Below are 23,386 nucleotides of genomic sequence, written 5' to 3' on the forward strand. Positions count from 1 at the left end.
ATCTTAGTTACTTTTCTATTGCTGTGATATGAGACTGTGCATGACCAAGGCAATTTATAAAAGAATGGTAATTTAAGGCTCATGGTTTTAGAGGGTTAGAGTTCATGATAGCAGAGATGAGGTAGCAAGCAGCAGGTGTCCTGTCCAGCACGGCAGCTGAGTGCTCACATCTTGAACCACAAACAAGAGGCAGAGAGCACAGGTGGGGATGGAATGATTCTTCTGAAAACTCAAAGCCTATCCCCACCTGACCCACTGACACACCTCCTCCAACAAGGCCACACCTTCTAATCCTTCCCAAAATCATTCCATCCATCAAGTGGAGACTAGGCATTCAAACATGAGCCTATGGGGGCCATCTTCATTCAAACCACCACAGCCTCCAACTTCAGCTAGCATCCCTAGAGACTACATCCTTTTTTTTTTTTTTTTTTTTTTTTAGAAGCAATGCTATGTTCCTCAGCCTCTGACACACTCATGAGGCTAGCTGACACAAGCAGAGTGGCTAGAGACTATCTAGGAAGGATGGCAAGGGAGAAACATCAATGACAACCAAACAGCACAAATCTGAGTTTTTGCCCTGCCCCATCCACATGGTTTTGTTTTGTTTTCTGGCTCCTTGGTCACTCACACTGGCCTCTTTCTCCTAGCCTTTTAACTTCACATTCCTCATTTGTAAAGCGAAGGAAATGCGTACCTCATGGGATTGTTCCACAAATGTAAAATAATATCAAGTGCCCTAGACAGAATTAATAAGCAGTAGTTGTTAATATTAAAGCTTGAACACCTTTTGTGACAGTTACTATGCTGAGTCCTGAAGGATGAGATTGGAGAATAAAGACAAATCAGAGAAGCACACAGACGCCATGAACAATGCTATAAGGTGGGGGGTGTTATTGGCATAAGAATGTCCAGTGCCCCTGAGTTGAGGATGTCACTTTCATCATAGTCAGGTGGTTGCTGAACTGGGTCTGAGAGCATAGCATGAAGAAGGCCCTAGGATGAAGTCTCAGCAAGTGTTGGGGTGCTAGCTATAGAAACAACTATTTAAGGGAAAAGTCTTATTCTGACTCACGGTTTCAGAGGCGTCAGTGTATCATGGTAAAAAAAAAAAAAAAGGCAGAGCAGAGTTCATGATGGTAGGAGCCATATTAAATCACAGCAGGAAACATAGAGAGCAAGATGGAACCAGGGACTAGACACTCAAAGCCTGACCCTACAGACCTACTTTAATTGACCTGGCTCCATCTCCTAAAGACTTGTAGGGGTCATTTCAGCTTCAAATCACAACAATCCCAACTATAATTAAAACTCTGTGGCGTGGTAGGATGTCTCCAGCGGTAGATGCTTGCCACACAAGCCTGACACCCTAGGCTAGAGCCCCACGACCCACAGCAGATGGAGAGAATTGACTCCCAAGACTTGTCCTCTGATTTCCACAAATGCACAGTGGCACACATAAGCCCATGTACACACACACACACATCCTCAATAAAATAAATAAATTAAGACAAAGAGTTATGCTGCTTTTAGTCTGACTTTACCCTCTAACTGTATTTTTTCTATCTGTCTATCTGTCTGTCTGTCTATCTATCTCTCATCTATTTATTATTTTTGGTTTTGTTGAGACAGGCTCTCTTTCTATGTAACCCTGACTGGCCTGGAACTCACAGATATTTGCCTTTCTCTACTTCCCTAGTGGGATTAAAAACTCGTGCTGCCATGTCCTGTGAACCTCCCCCCCCCCTTTTTTTTCCCAGTGGAGGGGGAGGTTCAAGACAGAGTTTCTCTCTGTAACCCTGGCTGTCCTGGAATTCATTCTGTAGACCAGGCTGGCCTTGAATTCACAGAAATCCCCTGCCTCTGCCTCCCGAATGTTGGGATTCAAGGTGTGCACCACTACCACCCCTCCAAACTTCCCTGTTTTAACAATGTTAATCTCCATTATTCCTGTCATGTAATTTTTATTCACATATGTAACACCAAGGAACAAATTCTTGGAGAGCAATGACAAAATCCTGCCTATCCGCATCTAATGTAAGCCTGGCATTGGTGGCATTAGGGAAAGTTGGCAAAATGGCCTGATTCATAATATTGATACTCCAACTAAGGGTATAAACATGTAAGGCTTTTAGCCTTCAGATTTCTGGTTTAATTCCTGTGTTTCCTCGCCCCTTGCTTTTTTCTCCCTGACCAGGGAAGCCCAAGCATTTGTGGAGAAGTACGAAGGAGCCTTGGGGAAAGGGCAGGGCAAACACCTCTATGCCTACAGGATGATGATGGCTAAGGTATGTGTGAGCCTCAGACAGCAAACTGTGGGAGAGCCTGCCCAGCATGAGGACATGGGGACCACCGCAGGCACCTGCCAGCGTGACCACTGGTGTCAGGTCTGAATGTGAGATTCACTGGAGCATTCTGAGTCCCCCAGGGATGGAAACCAATTAGTCCACACTTACCTGTGGGGCTTCAATGTGTATGAGATTTGTTTCCACCTCCGTAAATATACTCACAGAATGAGTGGTATTAAAAAAAAAATCACTGGTACTGAAAATAGAAAGCTGGCTGGGCGTGGCTCACACCTTTAATCCCAGCACTCAGGAGGCAGAGGCAGGCGGATCAATGTGAGTTCAAGGTCAGCCTGGTCTACAAAGTAAGTCCAGGATAGGCAAGGCTACACAGAGAAACCCTGTCTAGAAGAAAACAACAACAACAACACTGGTATTTATTTTGTTTTCTAGCACTCGAATCAAGGCATTTTGATTTGGTGGAAATGCAGCCAGGCTGTTATGTCATCAGGCTTATGTGAATTATAAATGTCCCCATAAGGGGTGGGCAGCTCTGCTTTATTGAGCTGTGGTAGAACCTGCTTCAAGGAGCTGGGGTTTTATGTGGGTCTTATTGAAGCATCCTTTCTTTTTTGAAGTTAATTGCTTCTGACTTAAAAGCTGTGGTTCTGTATTCATTTAGTCCTTTAAGTGACTCTCAACCTTCCCCTTGGACCTTCACAAGCTAGGCCTCTTTCAACACGCTTGTCTTCCAAGGCTCCACAAAACAGCTCACCAAGCTTTGAACACTCAATGGCTTTTCTAGCCCAAAGGTCCAAAGTCCTTCCACAATCCTCCTCAAAATGACATGGTCTGCTCTGTCACAGCAGCACTCCATGATCCTAGTAACAAATTCTGTCCTAGTTACGGTTACTATTGCTGTGATGAAACACCATGAAAGGGTTTGTTTGGCTTACCTATCCCAAGTAACAGTCCACTGAGGGACACTAAGGCAAGAACTCAAACTGGGTGGGCACCTGGAGGCAGGAGCTGATACAGGGGCCATGGAGGAGTGTGAGGCTTGCTCTTTGTGGCTTCTTCAACCTGCTTTCTATAGCACCCAGGACTAGCCCAGGGGTGTCACACCCCCAATGGGTTGGGCCCTCCCACAAGAATCACTAATTTTAGAAAATGTCCTACAGGCTTTGCCTATAGCTCAGTTTTATAGAGGTGTTATATCAATTCTAATATTCCCTCCTCTCAGAAGACTATAATTTAAGTCAAGTTGACATAAAACTAGCCAGCATAAAGATTTCTAGCAACAGGGGACGTGGAACCTGAAATGGCCACCTCCTGTAGGCAGGTAAGACTTCCAGTGGAGGGATGGGAAAAGCCAACACTCAAAACCTTTGACCCAAAATTTATCCTGCCTGTAAGAGGTGCAGGGATAAAGATGGAGCAGAAATTGAGGGAATGGCCAGCCAATGACTGGCCCAGCTTGAGACCCATCCCACGGGAGAGAGCTAATCCCTTACACTATTAATGTTACCCGGCTATGCTTGTAGACAGGAGCCTAACATAACTCCTCTGAGAGGCTTCACCCAGAAGTTGATGGAAACAGATGCATAGATGGAAACAGATGGGAACAGAGACCCAACACCAAACATTAGATGGAGCTCGGGGAATCTTGTGGAAGAGGGAGACGAAGGATGGAAGGAGCCAGAGAGGTCAAGGGAACTGCAAGAAAACCTACAGAGTCAACTAACCTGGGCCCATAGGGGCTCACAGAATCTGCATCACCAACCAGAGAGCATCCACGGGATGTTTCTAGACGCCCTACACATATGTAGTAGAAGTTCAGCTTGGTTTTCATGTGGGTCCCCTCACAACTGGAGCAGGGATGGTCTCTGACTCTGTTGCCTGTCTTTGGATCCTTCCCTCTAACTGGGCTGTCTCACTAGGAGATTTACCTAGTCCTACTGCAACTTGATGTGCTGAGGTGGGTTGATACCCAAGGAGGCCTCTCTTCTCTGAAAAGGAGGTGGAGAGGGAAGTTGGGGGGAGGGGAGGGACTGGGAGCAGAGGAGGGAGGGAAAGCTGCCATCAGGATGTAAAGTAAATAAATCAATAAATGAAATAAAATGGGAGGGAGCCTAGCCAGCACAGCAGGGGAAAGCATTTCTATTCAATTCCTCTAAATGTGGTGTACCATTCCTACCTGGAAATGCAGGTTCATGGTTCTCCAGAAGTTTCTACTGGCAATGCTTAAATAAATCTCTATGTCTGCTCATCAATTTAATGAGAGTAATTTCAGTGTTTCACACAAAGTTTATGAATGTTGTCAGCCTGAAGTAAACTTTCTCACAATCAAAAACTATCCTGTAGTTATAATTAAAGAAGGTTTTTGTTTTATTGTATTAAACGCCTTTCCCTTTCTGCTATGAAACCTTCCTTTCATTTCTGGGACAACCATCAGTCACAGTAGATTATTTTTACCTTCATAAACACATGAGATTGTATGGTATCTTATTTATGTCCTTGCCAGGAGTTTTCTTAAGATTGGTCTGAATCTTAAATCATTTGTACCTTTATTTATTTATGTTTGTGGGATTTTTTAGGGGGTGCACCACAATGTACCTACAAAGGTTAGAGGACAACTTGAAAGAGCTGATTCTTCCTTCTACCATGAGTGTCTTTGAGAATGGAACTGAGGTCATCAGGCTTTGTGACAAGCACCTTTGCCCCGAGCCTGCATACTGACCTCAAATCTGAATTTTTGTGTGTAATGTGTGCATCTGTATACATGCATGTTATCTGTCTGTATGTGTGTGTGTGTACATATACTTGTGTGTGTACATATATTTGTGTGTATATATATTTCTCTGTGTGTGTACAGGCACGTGTGTGCATGTGCATATACCTCAATGCCCAGCTTTCTTCTCTGCCTTTGCCTGGCTCCAAGGCATTTTCAGTACAAAATATCTTGAGGGACCATTGGGTGGTTGCCAAGGAACTCACACGCGCACACACACACACACACACACACACACACACACACACCCAAAAAAAAAAAACACCTTTTACAAAAGAATCCATCCAAGCTTGGGCCAGAGAGATGGCTCAGCCACTGAGAGCACTTGCTGCTGTTACAGAGGACCCAGCTTCAGTTCCAGCACCCACAGCAGATGACTCACAACCCTCTGGGGATCTGATGCCCTCTCCTGGCCTCTGTGGACACAGCATGCATGTGTCGCACATCCATGCAAACAAAACGCATACCACACACACACACACACACACACACACACACACACACACACACACACAAAGTAATTTTTAAAAAATTTTAAAGACTATGATCTTGGCACCTGCTTCACACTACTTCTGAGCTTACAATTCTCTGTGATGGATTTTGGTTTCATGTTTGTTTGTTTGTTTGTTTGAGATGATGTTGCGAGTAGCCCAGGCTGGCCTTGAACTGCATTCCTCCTGCTTCTAATTCTAGAATGCTGAGATTTCAGGTATGAACCTAAGTATCTCAGTTTATTTTCCTGACAGAAGCATCTTAAGGCAAGAGGGAATTACTTCGGTTCGCAGCAGCTGGATGCAGTTCAGTGTGGCCGGGAAGCCTAGTGGTGGGAACTTGAAACAGTTAGTCACCTTATATCCTTTATCACAAATCCGAATAAACACGAGGAGGGGCTTGGCTATAAAGCCTGAAGGCCTGACGTCAGGGACCTACTTCCTAAGGGTTCCATAACCTTCCCTCACACTACCTGAAGACCACGTGTTTCAAACAGGCAAACCTTTGGGGACAGTCACATTCAAACAGCTGTACTAGGCAAGAATTTGCAGACTGAACCACATCACCAGCCTCTGAGGTTTTGTCTTTGCTCTTTTTGTTTTAGAGGTTTTGTTTTTATTGTTTTATTTTTTTTTTAAGTTTTTCATTGTATGTTTTCATTGCACATGTTATTGTTATGTAGGTACATTTTGTGGAAATACATATTGTACACTGAATGCACGTCCCCTTCCCTGCCCCTTCCTCAGTCCTACCCTGTCCCATTACTCTTCTTTGTTTCTCTAAACAATTTCATTTCTATTTTCATGTATATATATATATATATATATGTATTTATATATATATATACACACACACATATATATACACACATAAACATACACACCAATGTACATATATATACATGATTTTACATATCTATATAAAAATCCAGCAATCACACAGGAGAGAAGCACCATATCTGTCTTTCTGAAACTGGCCTGCCTCACTTAGTATATTATCACCGAACTCTGTTAATTGTGGCCAAACAGACTCCATTGTACATAAACTACACTTTCTTTGTTTGTTCCTCTGTTCTTGGACACTTAGCCTGGTTCCATGACTTCAGTGTTGTGAACAGAGCTGCAATAAACATTGGTGTCCAAGTATCTCTAATGAAATAATAACTTGGAATCTGCTGAGTAAAATACTCATGAGTGATTAGTAGATTTATTTTTGAGAAACCTTTATTTGGGTTTTCATAGTACCAGGATTAGTTTATATCCAAGAGGGCTTCCATCCTCACCAGCATTTGCTGTCTCTTGTTTTCTTAATGACCACCAGTCTGACTAAGGTGACATGAAATCACAATATAGTGTTAATTTGCTTTTCTCTGATGCTTAGCGCACTAGGTTGGATGTTTTCTCAGGTGCTCCTTTCGTTGTTCATTTGTGTGTCGTCTTTTGAAAATTCTTTCATTTCATTAGCCTTTTGGAGGGGGCAAAGTCTCTCTATGTGGTCCTCCCAGAACTTGGTACATAGAACAGGGAGGCCTCAGACTCCAGAGATCTCCCTGCCTCTGCCCCGCAGGTACTGGGATTAAAGGCACGCGCCACCATGCCCACCCAGCCAGCTCATGCTTCTGCTGCGCTGCTTGATTTCCCGCTGTTCGTTGTCTGTCCTAGTGGTTGTTTCTGTCAGATGTGTAACTGGCAAAGACCCTCTCCTGCTCCATGGGGCCTGGCAGACTTGGTCCACTGGCCATGAAGATGGCTTCCAGGAGGGTCGTTGGCACTGTCTCCTCAGTAGCAGGAGTTCTAAACCCTGACCTATGCCTGCATCATTTGATGGGCTCACCCCACTTCTCTCCACAACATCAGCATTCCCGGCCCAACCCTGAGACCTCTGACCTGTCGGGCATGGATTTTTGTACAAGATGAGAGAAGAGATAGTCTCATTCTTCCGCATGTGGATTCTAGCTTTCTCTATTTGTTGAAAGAGGCTGTCTTTCTATAGTTTGGGCACCTTTGTCACAAATCACATGGCTGCGGTCACATTAGGTTTGTGTCGGCGTCCTCTCTCTGTTCATCACAGAGGTATGTCTCTTCTTTAGTTAGCTATATTTCTAAATACTTAATATTTTCGGCATTACTTTGAATGGGGTATTTTTCCTAATTTCTTGTTCCAAGAGTATATTGTTGATATATGAAGGTCACTGTTCTGTATATTGATTTGGTGCACTGCAACTTTTTGGGGTTTTTTTTTGTTTTTTCAAGACAGGGTTTCTCTGTGTAGCCTTGGCTGTCCTAGACTCACTTTGTAGACCAAGCTGGCCTCAAACTCACAGCAATCCACCTGCCTCTGCCTCCCAAGTGCTGGGAATAAAGGCATGTACCACCACTGTCCACCTTGGACTCGCTTTGGAAACCAGACTGGCCTGCAGCTCACAGAAATCCAGCTGCCTCTACCTCCGTGAGTGTTGGGATTACAGGCGCACGCACCACCACACCTGGCTATGCAATGTTCTTTCGATCTATATTTTATTAATTTCTTCATTAATTTTTGTTATTTCTTGCAGTCTACTTTAGGATTGTCTGCTTGTGTTTGAGAGTCTTTGAAAAGCATCGTTTGGTTGATTATTTAATAGCTCTCAGATTTTGCTGTTGTTGTTTCCAGACAGGGTTGCTCTGGCTGTCCTGTGTAGCTCTGGCGATCCTGGAATTCATTTGTAGACCAGGCTAGCATCGAACTCAGAGACCCACCTGCCTCTACTTCCTGATTGTTGGCATTAAAAGCATGTGCTGCCACACCCAGCTCTCAGATTTTTTTAATATGAGCACTTATTGCTATAAACTTTTCTCTCCGGCCTTAGCTGTGTCCCAGAGGTTCTAATAGGATATGCTTTCCTAATCATTCATCTCTAGAATTTTTAAATTTTCCTCTCTGGTTTCTTGGACAACCCACTGTTCATTCAAAAACATGTCTTTTAGTCTCCAAGAATTTTTGTGGTTTCTGTAGTTTTTCTTGTATAGATTCCTAGTTTTAGTCTACTATGGTTTGATAGGACACAAGGAATTGTCTCATTTTTAAAATTTTGTGTGGACTTGATTTGTGACCTTCAATATTATTCGTTTTGGAGAATGTTCCATGTGCTGCTGAGGGGGAAAAAAAAGTGTGTTTCCCTATCCATTAAGTAGAATATCCTGTCTATGTCTGTTAAGTCCAGTTCATCCAAAGTATATTTATCTCTGAAGGTTTTTTTTTTTTTTTTTTATCTGTTCTTTGTTTGGAAGCTCTATCTAAATATCAGAGTGGAGTATTGAAGTCCTCCACTATTACTGCGTCAGGGCCTCTGTGGCCTTTTCTGCCTCTTAGTGTTGTTTTATGAAATAAAGGTCTCCAGTATTTGGTGCATAAAAGTTTATAACTGGAGCCTGGCATGGTGGTGCACGCCTTTAATTCCAGCACTCAGGAGGCAGAGGCAGGTGGATCTCTGTGAGTTCGAGGCCAGCCTGGTCTACAAAGTGAGTCAGTGACAGCCAAGGCTAACAGAGAAAGAGAGACCTTGTCTCAAAAAAAAAAAAAAGTTTACAACTGTTAAATCTTCTACATGAACTGTTCATTTTATTAATGTGTAGTACCCTTAAAAAAAATTTTCTTCTAATTAGTTTTGGCTTGAAGTTTAGTTTGTCTGCTGTAAGGATGCCTGAATCTGCTTTTTATGCTGTATATTTGTCTGCACATTTATTTTGTATCTTTCAGTAGCTTTTGGGGGGTTGTTTCATTTTTGGTATCTTTGCCAGCTAAGTATGTTTCTTGAACACAACATACTGGTTTTTTTTTTCTTTTTAAGATTTACTTATTTATTTTATGTATATGAGTGCTCTGTATTTATGCACACCAGAAGAGGGCACCAGATGTCATTATAGATGGTTGTGAGCCACTGTGTGGTTGCTGGGACTTGAACTCAAGACCTCTGGAGAAGCAGTCAGTGCCCTTAATCTCTGAGCCATCTCCCCAGCCCCAACCCCAAAATGCAGTTTTTAACCCAGCCATTAGTCTGTATCTTTTCAGTAGTGAGATGAGGCCATTTGCATTTAATGTTATACAGAAAGGGGTTTGCTATTTACTGTAAATCTGTTAAGTGATATTCTGGTTCACTAAGTTATCTATTTATAGATAGATCTGTGTGTATGTGTGCACAAGTGCACACGTGTGTGCACACATGTGTGCACATGCCTATGTGTGTATGTGTGCATAGGCATGCAAGTATGAGTGCATGTGTGTGCAGGTGCCTATGTGTATGTGTGTGCCTATGTGCATATGTGCACATCTGTGTGTGTGTGTGTGTGTGTGTGTGTGTGTGGCTGTAACACACTCCTGAGATAATCAGCTCAGGCACCTGTGAGTGCATGTGTATGCACATGCCTATGTGTATATATGTGCATGTGTGCTTATGTGTATGTATGTGCATGTGTGCCTATGTGTATGTGTGTGTGTGCCTATGTGCAGGGGTGTGTGTGTGTGTGTGTGTGTAGCTGTAACACACCCCTGAGATAACCATCTCAGGAAGAGGAAAGAATATTTGGGTTCACACTGTTTCCTAACCCATGAGTAACCTTGTTGCTTTGGATGTCACAGCAAAGCAATGCTGTGCACCTCACGTCCAGGATACACACAGAGAGAAGAGGCCGGATGTGATGCCCGTCTGTAATCCCAGTACCCAGGAGGCTGAGGCAGGAGGACAATGAGCTCCAGGCAGCCTGGGGTCATAGCAAGACCTGTCTCAGAAAGGGGGTGAGGAAGAGAGAGAGATGAAAATTGGAGCAGAAAATTGCTCACTGTCCAGTTTGAGCAGACACCCAATGGCCTGGAGACCTCCCACTAGGCAGCCTAAAATGCGTGCTGTCCCTGTGAAGCACTCCTCTGAGAACAAATCTTGAGCATACCTGCCTTAGGGGGACAGTCAAGCTCCAAACTACAGCAGGGAGGAGAGACTCCTCCCTAACTCCCCTCAGCCCAGCAAGGTGAGTGATTCCCCAGGAAAAGAACAAGTGGGACCTGGGCTGAGATCTCCCAACACAGCTTAGCAACACTTCCAGCAAACTGATGATCTTGGCTCCCTGCTAAATATGAGTTATGAGGTTTCTTTTTCCTTGGTTTTTGTTTTAACATGAAGAAAGGTGTATCAGAGGACCCAGGAAATGTACACAGAATTTTAAAATTCATATCAAAATGTCCAAATTTGAATTGTCTTCTGCACTCCAAGCATGCAGTATGCTGTAGCCCTGGCTTCCGCAAATGTTTCCTATTTCCATACACACCCTCACTGCCACTGCCCTGCTTCTCTCAGCACCCTCCCCTACTGCTGTCAGGATTTCTGGCCTCTGTATCCATGCCCCATTCTCTTCTGCCCCATACCTCAACATTTACACACATGTGCACACATACACTCACATACACACACACTCAAACACACACATTCACATATACACACTCACACACTCACATACACACACTCACATACACACACACACACACACACACACACACACACACACACACACGCCACCACAGCCCTACTTCCCTCAGCATCCCGCATGACCTGACTGTCCCCCTTGGTGCTTATGGTTGACATGTTGGTGACTGAGGGTTTTATCTGTTTCGTTTTAGAAATGGGTGAAGTTTAAGAGAGACTTTGATAATTTCAAGACTCAGTGTATTCCCTGGGAAATGAAGATCAAGGACATTGAAAGTCAGTATTTGGCGTCACTGTTTTTTTTTTTTTTTTTAAGCCGGTTTCCCCAGAGAAGTCTCCCCAAGGCTTGGATTCTGAGTTGACTCGGCCTTCTCATCAGGTCATTTCCTAGCTCCTGTCCCAGCAGGAAAGTAGCCGTTGCATGAGCATAGGAATAGATTCAAATGCAGATCCCTCAGCTTCTGCTGTGAGACCTCAAGAGCTCAATTCTCTCGCAGGAAGTCATTTTTCTGCCGTGAGAAGGCAGCGCCCTGGCTGTTTATTTGACAGACTGATGTGAAAACCGCACCCAGGCAGGCAGCACCAGGTCCCTCACAAACGCATGCCACCACGCCACTCTTTCTCCTCCATCCAGGTCACTTTGGTTCTTCGGTGGCGTCATACTTCATCTTTCTTCGATGGATGTATGGAGTGAACCTCGTCCTTTTTGGTTTAATAGTTGGTCTTGTCATCATTCCAGAGGTAAGAGCAGAATTCCCTGTGTCTTTGACTAGTGCTGAGCCTTTCCTACAGCCTGTATCTTCATTTATACTTCCAAATACTCTTTTTTATAAAATCTATAATCTGTCATTCTTTTAAAAACAATGTTTTTGAGATAAGGTTTTGCTATACAGTCCAGAATGCCCTCAAACTCACAATCCCCCTGCCTCATTCCTCCCAATGCCTGAATTACAAGCATGCACCACTGTGCACAGCTTTGTTTAAATTCAGTTCTCATGTCAGCTGCCCTGCTTGTTCAGTACAGAACATGGAACCAACATACGTAGAGTTCTGAATTAAGAAACCGATAACCCATTTGCTGCTTTGTCTGTAATATATTTCCCAATAATAGTATAAATTAAAATCTAACCAAAAGCAAACAAACAAAACAGAACAGCTTGGGTGATACATACCTGTAATATCATCACTGGAGAGGCAAAGGCACGAGCTCATTGCAAGTTCTAGGACAACCAGGACTACAAGCCCAGACCCAGGGAGGGCCAGTGGCCGGTGGGAGGAGAGACAGACAGGCCTGAAATCATGAACCTGAAATTAACAAGCAAAAGTAATCTCACATGGTGAAACAGCAAAAACAACACCACAAGAACTAAGAGCAATGGCACATGCCTTTATCTTTAGTATTTCTGAATATTTTATATAATTGCTCCATTAGCCAATAGGTCAAAATATTGAACGGTTTGCATATTTTGTATTAGAAATACAATCTGTCTATAAGTAATATCACTGCAGACCCCCCAAATCCATGTATCTTACCAAAAAGTATTTGGATTTATATAAAAGATTATACAGAAATGATCCCAGTCATTAAATAGGCAAACATTGCCAGCAAATCCCTACACTCCTGCTATCTGGTTTGTAATGCTGACACAAAAACACTAAATCTAGAAGATAACTAGTAAAAATTACCAGACTAGGAGATTCCTATGAGGATACTGTGCAGTTTGTTGGACAAAAAAAAAAAAAAATGAACCCCCTTTTTTACAAAGCCAATCTAGGGTCTGGAGGAATTGGCTTAGCTGGTAGAGCAGGGTCGGCTCTTCGGGAGGACTGGAGCTCTCTCAGGTCAGGTGGCTCACAACCACCGGTGACTTCAGCTCCAGGGAACCTCTCATCCTCTTCTGACCTCCTCAGGTGCCCCATATACTCACACAGACAGACAGACAAACACACACACACACACACACACACACACACACATGCACACACAAATAGAAAATAAATATTTTTTGAAAAGCCAATCCATCCTATCTCAGTGTATAAATCTGATCAAGTTCTGATCTTTCTCGTAGTCAGGGTGTGAGTGAGGCTCAGCTGACAGAAGGACAAGGAATTTGTTAATATGTTTATGATTACAGTTTGCATTTTCTCCACTTACTCCTCTGTTCCCACGCGAGGTGCTGATGGGTATGCCCTATGGAAGTATACCCAGAAAGACGGTGCCTCGAGCCGAGGAAGAGCGAGCCATGGACTTCTCTGTCCTCTGGGATTTTGAGGTACAAACCATGGTATCAACGCACCTCCATTTTCTGATTATAAAGCTGATGTCCCTCACTCTCAAAGTCAAATGGCAGACCCCTCAGAAATCGGTGACAGCAAATTGGAGTAATTTCCCTGGATATCCAGCCTCATTGCTCCAGCCACACTGCTCCCAGCCTTACTGCTCCCAGCCTTACTGCTCCCAGCCTTACTGCTCCCAGCCACACTGCTCCCAGCCTCAATGCTCCCAAGCCTCACTGCTCCCAGCCACAGCCACACTGTTCCCAGCCTCAATGCTCCCAGCCTCACTGCTCTCAGCCTCACTGCTCCCAGCCTCACTGCTCCCAGCCACACTGCTCCCAGCCACAGCCACACTGCTCCCAGCCACACTGTTCCCAGCCTCACTGCTCTCAGACTCACTGCTCCCAGCGCTTCTCTTTATCCTTTATTTCATCCAGAATCCCTAAGAAAACATCCTATATGTAAGTGGGTAATGTGAATGTTGCATTTAGTTGTTGAAAAGTGATACTTTCTTCAGCTATGACCCTTTCCCACCCCCTTACATCTGTGCTGTGCCCATTTGATCAGGGCTACTGTTAGGACATCCTGCCTGCTGTGTGCGTGGGGGGAGGTGGGGGTTAACATCTCCATTTCCTGGGCTGCCAGAGTGAACATCCTAAAATGCAGATTGCAGCGTGTTCCTCTCCTACATGAGCTATTCCTTGCTTCCAATTCCCAGTGGAATTAAAGCCAGTGCTCTTCAATGGGCTTACAAAAGAACTGTGTGCCTCCGACTGTGTGTCAGTGCCCCATATTATCACGTCAGGGATGTCTCTGTGCACACAACAGGCTAGTCTCACCACCCTGCTGATGGGCCTCTCCCTGGCATCTTCTTCCATCTTTTATCAGTCCTCATCCTCCATGCCTCTCATCTGTAGCTTCAAAGGGTCCCTGGGGTCACACAGCCTGGCAACAGTGCTGCCTACAACAGGCCATGGGCCTGGCATCCTCCAACTACAGAGTCAAACTTGAGTCTCCTCAGTAATGAGTAACGACAGGGTGCGGTAATTTCCCATGGTTCCCAGCCACACTGCTGCCAGGGATTTTCTTTACTCTTTCTTACCCAGGAATCCCTGTTGAAATCTCTTCCCTACCAAAAGCAAAGGGAACTCATTCAACAACAGTTCTTTATGTTGTGTTCAGCAAAGAAATATAAAAAGCACTAAAAACCTAAACTAGTACTATATATTTTAAAAGTTTACTCATTACTAAATCCAAGAACACTTAAAAGTCAAAAATAAAACAGATGAGATAGCTCAGAGGGTAGGCAGGCTTGCCTGACACTGACAGCCTGGGTTAGAACCCCAAAACCCACATGTAGAAGGAGATAACTGATTCCCATGGGTTGTCCTCTGACCCCCACATGTGTACTGTGGCACATGTGCATCTACACACATACACACACACACACACACACGAATTAAAACAAAACCAAATGTGAGGTTTAGGTTGTCTGGGGTCATTTTGAAATGTTATGAAACTCCACAGACTCTTGTCTATTTCTGACACATTAAGAACATGACTATTTAATACAATAGACTCGGAGCTATGCATTCTTGAATGCTCACGCTGGGCACATGTGCTCACACATGCTCACACGCATACACACACTGGCCTCTCCTTCCCGAATCTCCACGCACTCTGTGCAGTGGAGGAATGGCGAAGGGCTGGGTAATGGCGGCGGGTGGCTTCTGGAGACACTATGAATTGAACAGTTAGATGCTTCCTCTCCGTAGGCTTGTTTTAAAATGCTGGACAGAAATCCCTGATAGAATGGCAGTGTGCAATTAGTCTCCTCTGAGGTTATCATCCCAGAGACTTTGGATGTCTTTCCTACAGGGCTACATCAAATATTCAGCTCTCTTCTATGGCTACTACAATAACCAGAGGACCATCGGGTGGCTGAGGTACAGGCTGCCCATGGCTTACTTTATGGTGGGCGTCAGCGTGTTTGGCTACAGTCTGATGATCGTCATTAGGTCGTAAGTGTCTTGCTTGCGAGGTTTGATCTTTCATCATTCAAACAACTCTCCTCTGACTCCTCTGTGCAGCCTTACTCTTATGATAATCCTCAAGAGGAAGCAAACAACCAACTCTACAAGTCTCCTAGTTCCTTGTGTTATGGCTGTGACATGGTTACTGACAAAGGCAACTTAAGAGAGAAAGGGCTTATTTGGGCTCGCAGTTCTAGGCACAGTCCATCGTGCCTGGGAAGCTCTGGTGGCAGGAGCTTGAGGCACCTGGCCACGTTGCCTCCACAGTCAGGAAGCAGAGAGTGATGACGGATAGTCGCCTCAGCTTTTGAGTCTTCCCAACTCTACTACCCTAATCTAGATAACCCCACAGCAGCTCATCCAGAGGTGTGTCTCCTAGGCGATTCTGGAGCTTGTCAAGTTGACAATTAGGATTAGTGATCATATCAAGCTAATGCAGATGATGAAAAATATGTAATAAGCCAGATAATATGTGAAGCTCTGGGAAGTGAACGTTATGAAATGAAGCGCCTTTAAATAAGGCAGAGGACAGTTATGCTAAGTTTGAAGTGTAAAGCATAAGCAGAAAAGGCACGCATGCAAAGACCCAAAGGCAGCAAATGATTCTAGAATTCCTATCTACGTAGCCCATCCAGTTTCCCCTAACCAGCAAAAGGCTACTGCAGCTTAAGAGGGCGTGTGGAAGCCAGATAAGGTGGCTGGGTGTTTGCAGGTCTGTTTCTGCCTTTCTCCAGGGCCCAGTCTCTTCAGAAGAACCAAAGAAGGTGCCAGTCCTGTCATTTACAAAGATATAGCAAAAGGATTTGTATGTCTGTGGTTAATCACGGCAGCCTCTCTAGCCACAGTTCTACCTTCCTGTAGTCAAAACTGGCCTTTATATGCTGGTGCCTCTTTTTTTTTTTTTTTTATGTACATGTATGTACTCCTCAATTGCTCTCTGTCTTATTCTCGCTGAACCTGAAGTTTATCAATTCAGCTGTACTAGCTGGCCAGTGAGCTCTGGAGATCCCCCTGCCTCCACCTCCCCTGCAGTGGTAGACACACCCAAGGGCTAGGAGCCCCGACAAGCTCTAACAATGAGTCTACCTCCCCCAACTTTATCTGTTCCTCTTAATTCATGTTCTTTGAAGAAAAATTAGCTCAGTCCAAAAATATTGCATGTTTCTGTGATGAGGCAAAAATACCGAGGCCCGGTGGAACAGCAAGTCCAAAACAGACAACAGGCAAGATAGAATTAGGGAGGAGCAGAAAACCCCACATCATCTGGTGAAATTCATGGCTAGAATTCTATGGTTTCCATGGGGCTGAGCACGAGGGTGTAGAGAGAGGCTGGGTCAGGTAGGACAGAACAGGCAGCCATCAAGGAAGATGAGGTATTTCCATCCAAGCCTGCTGAAGGGTGTATTAACCAGATCAACTATGCAACATCCTCAAGAATTACTGAGTTTCTATTAAATATCTGTTTTATTTTATGTATATGAGTGTTTCTTGCCTACATGTACGTACATCTACCACATGTATGCCTGGTGCCCGGCAAGGTCAGAAGAGGTTATCAGATCCCCCGGATCTGCAGTTATAGACAATTGTGAACCGCCGTGTGGGTGCTGGGAATCGAACCTGGGTCCTCTGCAAGAGCAACAAGTGCTTTTAACAGCTGAGCCATCTCTGCCCAAGTTGCTGAGTTTTATTCCAGAAAAAAAAAAAAAAAAAACCAATGCGTAGCTCTAGCCATGAAAGTTAGGTAACTTAAACCCATTTCTGTTTGAGAACAGGGTTCCCAGGTTTGCAGACTGAGACCCAGACTGACTTGACCCAACTGAGTCAACCCTCAAGAAATCTAATGCAAGGACAGAAAACATAGTGAGCTGTCCTCTGTCTTACAGACTCGTCACCTAACTAACACCATGGCTGCTTGCAGGGAACTCCGAATTTTGGGAGAACAGTTCTCTGATGTAATCAAAACTGTCCTAGCTAACGTTCCCTCCCTGGCTTGTCCCTTCACTGGATCCCATCCTGTCCTTGGGCCCAAGGCTGACTTAGGCCAAGGATGCCATTGGCTGATGTAGCAGCAAAGAGACAGATGTAACAACAGCGACCGTATGTCCTCCAGGATGGCCAGCAACACCCAGGGGAGTTCCAGTGAAGGGGACAGTGACAGTTTCATCTTCAGCTTCAAGATGTTCACCAGCTGGGACTACCTCATTGGGAATTCAGAGACAGCTGACAACAAATATGTCTCCATCACCACCAGCTTCAAGGTAGTGGCCCTGGGGCTGCTCCTCCTTCCAGAGGGAACTTCCGGGTCCCTCTGCCTACTGGGAAGCTCCCCCTGACTGGGTGAGGGGAAACGGGGTCTCCAAATAATCTCTGAGAGGCAGGGCATTAGTACACACCCCTTCTAAAAAGCCGTTCATGGCAGCGGCACGCTAGGAATCTTCTTACGTGGCAGAAAATCCTGACTTCTCAAGTCTGGCCCTGCCTTTTCCCTCGCGATCCTGCGTTCTGGTGGAATTCGTGGAAGGATTCATTGGGGACAATGCATGTCAGCCTTCTCTATGTGCCACAGCTGTCTAAGGAGCTTTAAAACTGTACTGCCCAGGGAGGGCCTTTAGGATTCTTATGTGATTGGTTAGCGTTGTTGTTGTTGTTGTTTAGGTTGCCTGTTTGTTTTTTTAAGGTTCTCTAAGTACTAGGACACCCATTTAATGATGTGGACACCCATTTAAGGGTGTGGAAATGAAAGAATTAACATTGTGTTTCTTTATCATGTTTACATATATGAATGTACATATACAATGCTCTGCCTGCATGTACACCTCCCGGCCAGAAGAGGGCATTAGATCACATTTTAGATGGTTTGTGAGCCACCATGTGGTTGCTGGGACTTGAACTCAGGACCTCTGGAAGACCAAACAGTGCTCTTAACCTCTGCGCCATCTCTCCAGCCCAACACTGTGTTTCTTACAGTCTGTGTCTCTTACAGTCCTCATTATTTTGTTCACAAGGAATCTGAAGTGGGCTGGGGAAATACAGTTCAGCCAAAATAAAAAACCTGACCAGAGTGTGGTAAACACTCGCCGTCCTGACACTCGGGAATGAAGGTAGGAGGATCAGGAGTGAGAGGCCAGGCTGGGCTATTTATACAGCAAGACCGTGTCTCCGTCAAGGCAGCATGAACCAGACAGGAAATAACTGAATAGAGGCAGCCATTCATGGAGACGTCACGTGTTATATTGTACCTCTGTGGCTGTGAAAACAACTACAAGCCTTTGAGACAGGGGTCTCATTATGTATCCCAGGATGGCCTTGAACTTGTGATTCTCCTGCCTCGGCTTCCTGAGTGCTGGGATCAGAGGAGTGGCCCACTATACCTGGCTTCCACTCCAAGACCTTGATGGTTCAGTATTTCTCCCGGCTGACTTGACAGACTCTTTGCCAATGACTTAGCCCTTGCTGTGCATCTGTTGTGTTTAGCTCTCCTTTCACTTTCCCTCGCTAGCCCAGCCCTACCTGGGGGGAAGAACGGTCTTCAGCTCACAGTCAGGAAAGGATTTGAACTCACTACTCAGTAAACGGGTTTGTTGTGCCCAGGTCCTGTTCGCCTGGCGGTGGGTGGATGGGGAGCCAATTCAGCTCTGGCCTCTCCTCTCAGCAAGTGGGCTGTGGCCAGCTGCAGCCATGGGCAGAGAAGGCTGGAGTGGCTGTGACTCTTTCTCTAGACCAGACCAAGGGTCACGCCTTGCCTACGAAGCACTGAAAATAATCAGGAATAAAGCATTTTTTACTAAAAGCAGAGGTAATACACATACTATGGGTAGCCTCTATGACAACCAAGGCCAGCAGAGCCAAGATCCACATGAGGCAAGAAGGATGTCTGGTTCAGCACAGCTCAGTAGCTGGTGTTGGTGCAAACTTCAAGATTCTGACCCTGAGGAGTTTATTTTAGGCATATGTAAAGGCAGCACAGTTAAGACATTTTTCCCCCTGATGATAAATAATTCAATCCCAAGTGCATAATAAAGCTTAAAACAAGACTACGCTCTTTGAAAGTCAATGTGGTGTCTTCCAAGATGGGTTCTGTAGCTTGTGACACCCCAAGCATCCAGACAAGGATATAGTGTGGTGTCGGTCATACAGGTACCGCAAACATCACCAGACTGTTAACCATGTCTGCTCCCAGCCTTCTGGGCAGAAAGCAGGCTATACATCTCTCCTTGTGAAGAGACAACCCTCTGTGTGTAAAATCTCCAGTTTTCCTAGTGCTTGCCTGTGCGCACAAGAGCCTCTGGGCCTCCTGCACATAACAGGGTGGCTGTGAGGCGTCTGTGAGCTAACATACACTGCCTGCCTGATGAGTGAGCTAAACCTCAGCGTGAACACAGTAAGCGGTGAGTGGTAGAGAGGCCTCCTCCCAAGCACACAGTCCAGGAGACCACGTTTACCCATCCCAGTCCGCCTGGGACTGCTCATGTCTTCATAGACTTCCCCATGCAGGACACAAGCATAGCAATCAACTGTATTTTATACTAACAGAAAACAGAAAACAAATAAACTGATTTTAAGTTATATTTATAACAATGTCCCAAACATAAATGTCTAGCACTAAATTAAGACTTCTCCTAATGAGAGAGAGAGAACAAAACAAATAAACAAACAAACAAACAGAAAGACAAACAACAGCACTCAACATTAAGAAACCCTAAGAATAGGAATTGGCAAAATATAGCTTGGGGACCAAATCCAGACTGTTGGATAGTTTTGTAAATAAAACTTTATTGAAACAAAATCATGCACATTTACTTACACATTGTCTATGGTTATTTTCATTTAATAACGGTGGTGGTGAGTGGTGAGAGAGACACATGGACTGCAAGGCGAACAATACCTACTGTGTGAATTTTATAGGATATTTGACAACTCCTGTATTTTAAATCTCTAGATTAAAATTTTAATCTGAGGGGCTGGAGAGATGGCTCAGAGGTGAAGAGCACTGGTTGCTCTTGCAGAGGTCCTGCTCTTGAGAACCCACGTGGCAGCTCACAAATGTCTATAACTCCAGTTCCCAGGGACCTGACACCCTCTTCTGGCCTCTACACTCACCAGGCATACATGTAGTACACAGACATACATGCAGGCAAAACATCTATATACCTTTAAAAAATTAAACTAATTAATTTTTCTTAATTTGAATTTATTTGAACCAACCCTAGGTAGCTCATTGACGCCACTGTGGGCCTTTATATATGCAGTGTAGTCAGTAACATTAACTGTTCTATTGGTTCACTGTTAGATTGAGAAATAATATTTAGTACTAGGTCTAACACATAGTAAATCTCAGATTTCATTATTACAAAATAACCAAACCCAAGACAACAATAAGAGCATATATATAAACACATATATCATATGTAACTCTCTATGGGATACTACAACAACTCCTCTGAATTATTTACTGAAATATAAACAAATATTCTCAGGGATCCCACAACCATAGGTGGCTGGGTTCCTTGCCTGATGTTATTCTCATCTCGTTTTCACATACTAAGGAATCTATAGTGGATGAACAAGAGAGTAACAAAGAGGAAAATGTCCACTTGACAAGATTTCTCCGTGTCCTGGCCAACTTCCTCATCCTCTGCTGTCTGTGTGGAAGCGGGTACCTCATTTACTTTGTGGTGAAAAGGTCTCAGGAATTCTCCAAAATGCAGAATGTCAGCTGGTATGAAAGGAATGAGGTAAGACGGGCATCTCCAATGAAGCCAAGAAGTGAGGGAAAATACCGAACTCACTCTGACGCCACCCAACACTGTGTTTTGGCTTCTGCAGGCACCCAGGCATGCATGGATGCACATATACATATGCAGGCAAAAACACTCACATTTATAAAAAATTAATTAATTATTTTTCAAAGACACATGGTATTCTAATTTTCTTTTCCTTATAAATCAATTGCTCCTTGTGCGTTGGGTTGGGGGGTACTGAGACATTGTTTCTCTATGTAGCCCTGGCTGTCCTGTAAACCAGGCTGGCCTCAAACTCAGAGATCCATCTGCCTTTGCCTCTCAAGTGCTAGGATTAAAGACATGCACCACCACAGCTGGCAAATCAATTGTTCCTATTGCTAGAAGAGTTTTCTTCTTCTTCTTCTTCTTCTTCTTCTTCTTCTTCTTCTTCTTCTTCTTCTTCTTCTTCTTCTTCTTCTTCCTCTTCTTCTTCTTCTTCTTCCTCTTCTTCTTCTTCTCTTTTTTCTTTTTTTCTTTTTTTCTTTTTTTTAGCTCACTAACTTCACTAGGCTAAATTGTGGTATGTTATTCTGGGTTGATATTCTCTGCTAGATAGGATATGCATTCTGAATTCTTAATTTGGGTCATTATGTTTTGTTTCATATTTAAAGAGTGAGTTATTGAGTTATGATTTTAGAGTTTTGGCTTTTTTGTAGACTTTTCCGAGTCTTTGTCTATCTGATATTTTTTGTTTTTCTAAAGTTCTTAACTTCTGTCTTCGTTTATCCTTTATTTTAAAACTCTCCTCTCTTCACTGTCTCAGGTGGAGATCGTGATGTCTCTGCTTGGAATGTTCTGCCCACCTCTGTTTGAAACCATCGCTGGCCTGGAGAATTACCACCCGCGCACTGGGCTGAAGTGGCAGCTGGGGCGCATCTTTGCACTCTTCCTGGGGAACCTCTACACGTTCCTCCTGGCTCTCATGGATGACGTCCGCCTTAAGGTAAAGCCCACGCACTCCACTGTGACTTCTGCCTACTGTGTTCCCTTTTATAAATAATGACTTTACCATGTATAATTCCTACTAATGAAATGACACAGTCGCAAACATTTGCTACGTTTCTTTCCTGCGTTTTCCACATCACATCTATATCATTTAGTACTCTTGCATTTTTAAAAATATTTGTTAAAGATTTATTTATTTGTTTTTATGTGTACGGTGCTCTGCCTGTGTGCACAACTGCAGGCCGAAAGAGGGCATCAGATCACATTATAGATGGCTGTGAGCCACCGTGTGGTTCCGCTGAGAATTGAACTCAGGACCTCTAGAGAACCAGTCAGTGCTCTTAACCTCTGAGCCATCTCTCCAGCCCCTACTCTTGGACTTTTATGCAGGTTTTTCCATGATGTTTCACAGCTGTCGTCACTAGTCAATAACCAAGTAATCGCCCACTGATGTGATAGGTCATGGTTGGCCAAACTGCTCATCAGTGCTTGTCAGTCGTGTGGTGGAAAACTTGCGTGTTAAGCTCTCTGGTACGGCAGGGAACTAGACATGGTCCTGGTCCAAACAGCTTCACCCTCCTTGTCAGGAGACAGACTCATTCGCTACAACACACTGTGAAATACGCTTCAATGGGGCGCAAGTCTGAGGCAGCAGGTCAGAGCGCAGGAGAAGCTGAATCCCCAGCCTGGGGAGTATCAGCACTTACTGGAGAAGCTCAGGGAAGAGCTGGTGCTAACCGGGCACTGCAGGGTGGCTGGAGAAGGGAGAACAGAGAAAAGAATAGGAATGTGGAAGGAGGGCTGGAGAGATGGCTCAACGGTTAAGAGCACTGACTGCTCTTCCAGAGGTCCTGAGTTCAATTCCCAGCAACCACATGGTGGCTCACAACCATCTGTAATGTGATCTGATGTGCACGGTATACATAATAAATAAGCAAAAAATATTTTTTTTTAAAGAAAGAAATGTGGAGGGAAGGGTGAGCCTTGCTCACTCCTCTCCCTCACTGCTCCCCTGTTACTATTCTGCAGGAACTTTGCCCTGAGGTTGGTTACAGGAAGTTGTTAGAAGGTTCTAACAATGCAAGTGACTAACATCTGTCCATAGTCCTTCCACCCTCTCTGGCTTCCCTCCTTCCCCCAAGAAACTGCCCCACCCTATTGTGCCTTGTAGTTTCCTCTGGGGGTATAGTTCTCTGAGCCTAGTTGGCTAGTGTCAGATGTCACTGCCTCGAAGGAAGCCTCTGTGCTCCCCCACTACCTGAGGTGGGTGTTCCTCGGTCCCCAGAGACAATTTGCCACAGCTCTTGTCTCCCTGTTTTCTAAAT

The 23,386-nt window shown here is 44.5% G+C and overlaps 1 protein-coding gene across 1 annotated transcript in view; it reads left to right on the plus strand.

The window, feature by feature from the left end:
- Tmc2 (transmembrane channel like 2) overlaps positions 1 to 23,386 on the plus strand; it is a 48,571-nt gene that overhangs the window by 6,627 nt on the left and 18,558 nt on the right. The window contains exons 4-11 of the mRNA XM_051144923.1: positions 2,198 to 2,288; positions 11,218 to 11,299; positions 11,658 to 11,764; positions 13,198 to 13,296; positions 15,179 to 15,321; positions 17,444 to 17,591; positions 20,880 to 21,068; positions 21,880 to 22,059. Of these exons, the coding sequence (XP_051000880.1) occupies positions 2,198 to 2,288; positions 11,218 to 11,299; positions 11,658 to 11,764; positions 13,198 to 13,296; positions 15,179 to 15,321; positions 17,444 to 17,591; positions 20,880 to 21,068; positions 21,880 to 22,059 (1,039 nt within the window). The remainder of the gene's footprint in view (positions 1 to 2,197; positions 2,289 to 11,217; positions 11,300 to 11,657; positions 11,765 to 13,197; positions 13,297 to 15,178; positions 15,322 to 17,443; positions 17,592 to 20,879; positions 21,069 to 21,879; positions 22,060 to 23,386) is intronic.

Source organism: Acomys russatus, chromosome 4 (assembly GCF_903995435.1).
Source record: "Acomys russatus chromosome 4, mAcoRus1.1, whole genome shotgun sequence".
NCBI classification, from domain to species: domain Eukaryota; kingdom Metazoa; phylum Chordata; class Mammalia; order Rodentia; family Muridae; genus Acomys; species Acomys russatus.